Source organism: Triticum urartu, chromosome 3 (genome assembly GCF_003073215.2).
Source record: "Triticum urartu cultivar G1812 chromosome 3, Tu2.1, whole genome shotgun sequence".
Classification (NCBI taxonomy): Eukaryota; Viridiplantae; Streptophyta; class Magnoliopsida; order Poales; family Poaceae; genus Triticum; species Triticum urartu.
In genome coordinates, this window is record NC_053024.1 from 521,103,596 (window position 1) to 521,109,753 (window position 6,158).

The following is a 6,158-nucleotide window of genomic DNA, read 5'->3' on the forward strand; positions in this document are numbered from 1 at the left end:
TCCAAAACCCGCAAAATCGCTCCCTCCCGCGAAAAACACCTGCCGCACGCCGCCCCGCCTCTGCGCCTCTCCCCCTCCCCTGTCCGCTCAGGCGGCCAAACCTTTGCTTCCATTCTTTCCATCCACCCGCCGATGCGATGCCGACGCCCCAACCCCACCCACCGCCTGCCAGCGCCACGCCACCGCACCCCCGCGCGCGCGGCCGTGGCTATATCACCACGCATCCAACCTCCGGCACGCTGAGCCTATCCCTCCCCCTCTCTCTCCCACTCCACTCCCCACCCTTCCGGCCACCGCCGCCCCAGCCGCCCGCGCGCCGGCGAGGAGGGGTGAGTATAGTGAGGAGCAACGATGGAGCCGGGGACCCATCCTCCCTGCGCGGCCTGCGGGGACGACGCGCACGCCGCCTGCCGCGCCTGCAGCTACGCGCTCTGTAAGGCGTGCCTCGACGAGGACGTCGCCGAGGGCCGCGCCGCCTGCGCGCGCTGCGGCGGGGAGTACGCCGTCTCCGACCCAGGTCCGTTTTCCTCTGACAGAAGCTTGGCAGCCCAGCGAGGGGGTTTGCGCTGATGAGTTTGCTCTCTGTTCCAGCGAATGGCAAGGGGAGCGCCGCGGAGGAGGAGGAGGCGGCGGTGGAGGACCAGCTCGTCGCCGAGGGCCTGCGTGGGCGGGCCACAATGGCGAACCAACTCAGCGATCGCCAGGTGAAGTCATTTATTCGTGCAACTGTCCGGTTTTGTGTAGAACAGCTGAACACACACCTGACACCCCTCAAGGAAGGGGAATTTCCTACAGTTCTGACAATGTTGGATGTGATTTTGGTTCAACAGGATGTAGTAAGTCATGCCAGGACCCTGAGCAGCATGTCTGGAGTTGGGAGTGGTAGGCATACTTCTCTACTTTGCTTGGGCTTTTTACCTTACTCTGATGTCGCTCGAGTACTGAATTTTTTTTACTCACTCTGGATTTGAAGAGTTGAATGACGAATCCGGGAAGCCCATCTGGAAGAACAGGGTTGACAGTTGGAAGGAGAAGAAGAATGAGAAGAAAGCCTCAGCGAAAAAGGCTGCGGCTAAAGCACAAGTTCCGCCTGTGGAAGAACAGATCATGGAAGAAAAGGAGTAAGAATTACGCATCCATTTATACATCCTTAAATTGATTACTTTAGAGCTTTTACTTCTATCAATGTGTCTGAATAAATGAATATTTGTAAATCTCTCCTTGACCATTTTTAGGTATAATCATAACAATTACTCCCTCCGTCCCAAAATAAGTTCAGCGACACTTATTTTGGGACAGAGGGAGTATATAGTTAGCTCATTCGCACCCAAGATTCTTTTTAGATGAGCTAGATGCCAGTTATATTTGAAATTGACCTTAATGTCTCATGTGACTATCTTACCAGATCCCATATACAAACTTCTATATCTCCCATGTACTGGGGAAAATAGCTGAAAATGTGATATTGTATTCACACTTCATATCTCATTAACATGCTTCATTTACACCTTAGTCACAAAATTTGTTGCTTAACTTGGCCTATAACCATTAACCACACCTTGTTTATACATCTTAACATCAGGTTGTCAATTTAATACGTTTAACTTTTCTGCTATTATACTCTCCCCTGGCTTAGTTCAAAACCTTTTGAGCTTCACCTCTGCTACATTATAAAATAACATGGTGTTTTGTTGAAATGCATAATGTCACCTTTCCTCATTAGCTTACGATTTTGGGTGAGTTGGCTGGTTCATATAATTCAAGTGTTTTAATTTTAATATGCTGACAATTTATTGTTACACACCAAACCATTTTGCAGTTTGACAGATGCGTATGAGCCACTTTCCCGGATCATCCCTATATCGAAGAACAAGCTCACACCTTACAGGGCAGTCATCATTATGCGGCTAGTTGTTCTCGGGCTCTTCTTCCACTACCGTATCACCAACCCTGTCGACAGCGCCTTTGGTCTCTGGCTGACTTCAGTCATATGTGAGATCTGGTTCGGTTTCTCCTGGATCCTGGATCAATTTCCCAAGTGGTGTCCTGTCAACCGAGAGACTTACGTTGATAGGCTGATTGCACGGTATGCTCGGTAGTAGTACCACTAAAACTGTTTATATTATACTCCCTCCGTTCCCAAATATAAGTCTTTTTAGAGATTCCAACAAGTGACTACATACGAAGCAAAATGAGTGAATCTACACTTTAAAATATGTCTACATACATCCGTATGTCGTGGTCCATTTGAAATGTCTAAAAAGATTTATATTTAGGAACGGAGGGAGTATATCAGTAAGCATTGTTTGTACTGAATTTCATAATCCATGCATGTTACAGATATGGAGATGGAGAAGATTCTGGGTTAGCACCTGTGGATTTCTTTGTCAGTACAGTGGATCCATTGAAAGAGCCTCCGCTAATCACTGCGAACACTGTGCTGTCCATTCTTGCGGTGGACTATCCTGTTGAGAAAATTTCGTGCTACGTCTCTGACGATGGAGCTGCCATGCTCACGTTTGAATCACTTGCTGAAACTGCGGAATTTGCAAGGAGATGGGTTCCATTTTGCAAGAAGTTCTCCATTGAGCCACGAACTCCTGAGTTCTACTTCTCACAGAAGATTGACTACTTGAAGGACAAAATACACCCGTCTTTCGTCAAGGAGCGTAGGGCTATGAAGGTATATTTCGATTGGACAGTTTGACAACGTCCTTTATTTTGGAAGTTTCATTTTGCTGTTAGTCATGTAAATAAGCATTGTGTTTTGTGCAGAGAGATTATGAAGAGTTCAAGGTGAGGATAAATGCTTTGGTTGCCAAGGCTCAGAAGACACCTGAGGAAGGCTGGGTCATGCAGGATGGGACACCATGGCCTGGGAACAACTCTCGTGACCACCCCGGCATGATTCAGGTAATTTGCTTTTCACTATTGAAATCAGTCCAGGAAATGTTATGGGTCAATCGCCTTTTTTAAAAACATATAAGGTGATCTTTGACTGACGAGCTATTTTAACATGGTCCCTCTTAGTATTGAGGTTTATACACGTCATAATAATGAAGTGTACTCTGCCATTTGGACTTGAAAGTTCAATATAAAGCTTGGTTTTGCCTTTCATATTACTCCATATAAGCAACGGCAAAGTGCCAACTTTCTTTAACCTCTTAAGATATTAAGACATAACAAAAACCTTTACAAATAAAAAAACAGGATCTATTTGGTAGTTAATTTTCCTGGGCATTGTGCCCAAAATCATTCATTATTTGTTCAGCATACGATTAGTTGCCATTGTCTCAAATGTCCTCACTGAAGCTGAACTTACATGAGATCAGGTTCCACTTACATGATTAAAAGCAAAGTCGTAGTTTGCAGATGTGGAACTGATGCTTCTAGTATGATGCCTGCTGACCTTCCAAGAAAACCAACGAATAGTTACCTTGTCGGCGATTTTTTCAAACTTATCCTTATCGTATTTCTGACTTCTGGTTGCAGGTTTTCCTTGGTGAGACCGGTGCTCGCGATTACGATGGAAATGAGCTTCCTCGGCTAGTATATGTTTCAAGAGAGAAAAGACCAGGGTACCAACACCACAAGAAGGCAGGGGCTATGAACGCTCTGGTAAATCCTTTTTTAGAGAGAATTATCCTATTTATTTGTTTATTTTGACAAAATTTGCTTGAATACAAGGTTACTGAATAATTATCTAATTTGGCAGGTCCGAGTGTCTGCTGTTCTGACAAATGCTCCCTACATTCTTAACCTTGACTGTGATCACTATGTTAACAACAGCAAAGCTGTGCGTGAAGCAATGTGCTTCATGATGGACCCTTCCGTTGGTAGAGATGTCTGCTATGTCCAGTTCCCACAGAGATTCGATGGGATTGATCGCAGTGATCGTTATGCCAATAGGAACGTCGTGTTCTTTGATGTAAGCATTATGCCACTGATGTGTATTCCATTTAAGTATCTTTACCCAACTTACATGTTCATACTTATCATGCACAGGTTAACATGAAAGGGCTTGATGGCATCCAAGGGCCGGTTTATGTGGGAACTGGTTGTTGTTTCTATAGGCAAGCACTCTACGGTTATGGGCCACCATCTCTGCCTGCCCTTCCAAAATCGTCGGCTTGTTCATTCTGCTGCTGCTGCTGTCCTAAGAAAAAGGTTGAAAAAACTGAGAAGGAAATGCACAGAGACTCCAGACGAGAGGACCTTGAATCTGCCATTTTCAATCTACGGGAAATCGACAGTAAGTGCACGAACTATGTGGAATAAAACGTTCTAAATCTTAAGAGTTGTGTTTTCGTAACATTGGTTGCTTTTGCAGACTACGACGAGTATGAGCGGTCCATGCTTATCTCCCAGATGAGCTTCGAGAAGTCGTTTGGGCAGTCTTCGGTATTCATTGAATCAACTCTTATGGAGAATGGGGGTGTTCCTGAGTCTGTAGACCCTTCTACACTGATTAAAGAAGCCATTCATGTCATTAGCTGTGGATATGAAGAGAAAACTGAATGGGGAAAAGAGGTTAGCTCTTGCTCTTCAGTGTCTATACTTATGTCGAATTACTTGACTATGCCTCAGTCATTTTGCTCTGTTCACTAGGCATGACTGCTTGTTCTGCTTTTTTGTCAGCTTGGTTGGATCTATGGTTCAGTTACAGAGGATATTCTGACTGGGTTTAAGATGCATTGCCGTGGGTGGCGATCAATCTACTGCATGCCGATAAGACCCGCATTCAAGGGATCAGCCCCAATCAACCTTTCCGATCGTTTGCACCAGGTTCTTCGGTGGGCTCTCGGTTCTGTTGAGATCTTCTTCAGCCGGCATTGCCCGCTGTGGTACGGCTACGGTGGTGGCCGTCTGAGGTGGCTCCAGAGGCTGTCCTACATCAACACCATCGTCTACCCCTTCACCTCTGTCCCTCTCGTCGCATACTGCTGCCTGCCTGCCATTTGCTTGCTCACTGGCAAATTCATCATTCCAATCGTAAGATTTCTGAACACACATACATTGACATCGGACTCTGATGATTATCACTGTTAAACGATGATAACATTGTTCACTTGTTGACAATACAGCTCTCCAATGCCGCAACAATATGGTTTCTTGGTCTCTTCACCTCCATCATCCTGACGAGTGTCCTGGAGCTGCGGTGGAGCGGCATTGGCATTGAGGACTGGTGGCGCAACGAGCAGTTCTGGGTCATCGGTGGCGTGTCTGCTCATCTCTTTGCCGTGTTCCAGGGTATCCTCAAGATGGTGATCGGGCTGGACACCAACTTCACGGTCACGAGCAAGGCCGCGGAGGACGGCGATTTCGCTGAGCTGTATGTGTTCAAGTGGACGACGGTGCTGATCCCGCCCACGACGATCCTGGTTCTCAACCTCGTCGGCGTGGTGGCCGGGTTCTCGGACGCGCTCAACAGCGGCTACGAGTCATGGGGGCCGCTCTTCGGCAAGGTGTTCTTCGCCATGTGGGTGATTATGCACTTGTACCCGTTCCTCAAGGGTCTCATGGGCCGCCAGAACCGGACTCCCACCATCGTCATACTCTGGTCCGTCCTGCTGGCCTCGGTCTTCTCCCTCCTCTGGGTCAAGATCGATCCCTTTATCACCGGTGCCGAGACCGTCGCCACCGGAGCCTGCAGCAGCATCGACTGCTGAGCAACTGCCACTGCTTGGAGGTCCAGGCAATTGTTTGCTGGTCAGCGGATGTGTGTATTTGATCAATGTAAAAACCTTTGCCCACCATTACAGAGGTGATGTAGGCTACTATTTTGTGTCGATTTTTTCACTGCTGTTGATTCTCTTATGGAAAGTTTTGATGTTAAAGCCGCTGGAATTGTGAGCGGCCAAAGTTGAAGTTCGTGTAAAGCATACTTGTAGAAAGGAAGCATGTACTTCTGTATAGAGATAAAAAAAGAGTCTGCACCAGAGGAACCTGAAATTGTATCTGATATGGAAGATGATAACATTGTCAGTTGTGACTGGCCTTCTAAAAGGAAGCAAACGGGGTGTACTCCTCGGCCTTTTAGAATTGAGATTTTTTTAACTCTGTCACCCCATCGACAATTTGGAGAATGCTTCAAACTATCGATGCAACCACATTGTGTTCCAGAAGCTACAGCCAGTTCCGTTTTTCCAATGTCAACT

At 46.7% G+C, this 6,158-nt stretch overlaps 1 protein-coding gene across 1 annotated transcript; it reads left to right on the forward strand.

The window, feature by feature from the left end:
- The first annotated feature begins 201 nt into the window (after positions 1-201).
- LOC125544768 (cellulose synthase A catalytic subunit 4 [UDP-forming]) lies at positions 202-5,939 on the forward strand. The gene is made up of 13 exons (XM_048708521.1): positions 202-517; positions 592-704; positions 831-882; positions 974-1,121; positions 1,820-2,086; positions 2,341-2,683; positions 2,776-2,913; positions 3,493-3,618; positions 3,716-3,928; positions 4,006-4,252; positions 4,331-4,530; positions 4,639-4,992; positions 5,085-5,939. The coding sequence occupies exons 1-13, from the start codon at positions 352-354 to the stop codon at positions 5,667-5,669; spliced, it is 2,952 nt and encodes a 983-aa protein (XP_048564478.1). The 5' UTR covers positions 202-351; the 3' UTR covers positions 5,670-5,939.
- Positions 5,940-6,158: the final 219 nt, after the last annotated feature.

Coding starts and splice junctions, on each gene's coding strand:
- LOC125544768 (XM_048708521.1), top strand. CDS start 352: ATGGAGCCGGGGACCCATCCTCCCTGCGCGGCCTGCGGGGACGACGCG. Junction 2,684..2,775: donor AGGAGCGTAGGGCTATGAAG/GTATATTTCGAT, acceptor TGTTTTGTGCAG/AGAGATTATGAAGAGTTCAA. Junction 3,929..4,005: donor GGAACGTCGTGTTCTTTGAT/GTAAGCATTATG, acceptor TATCATGCACAG/GTTAACATGAAAGGGCTTGA.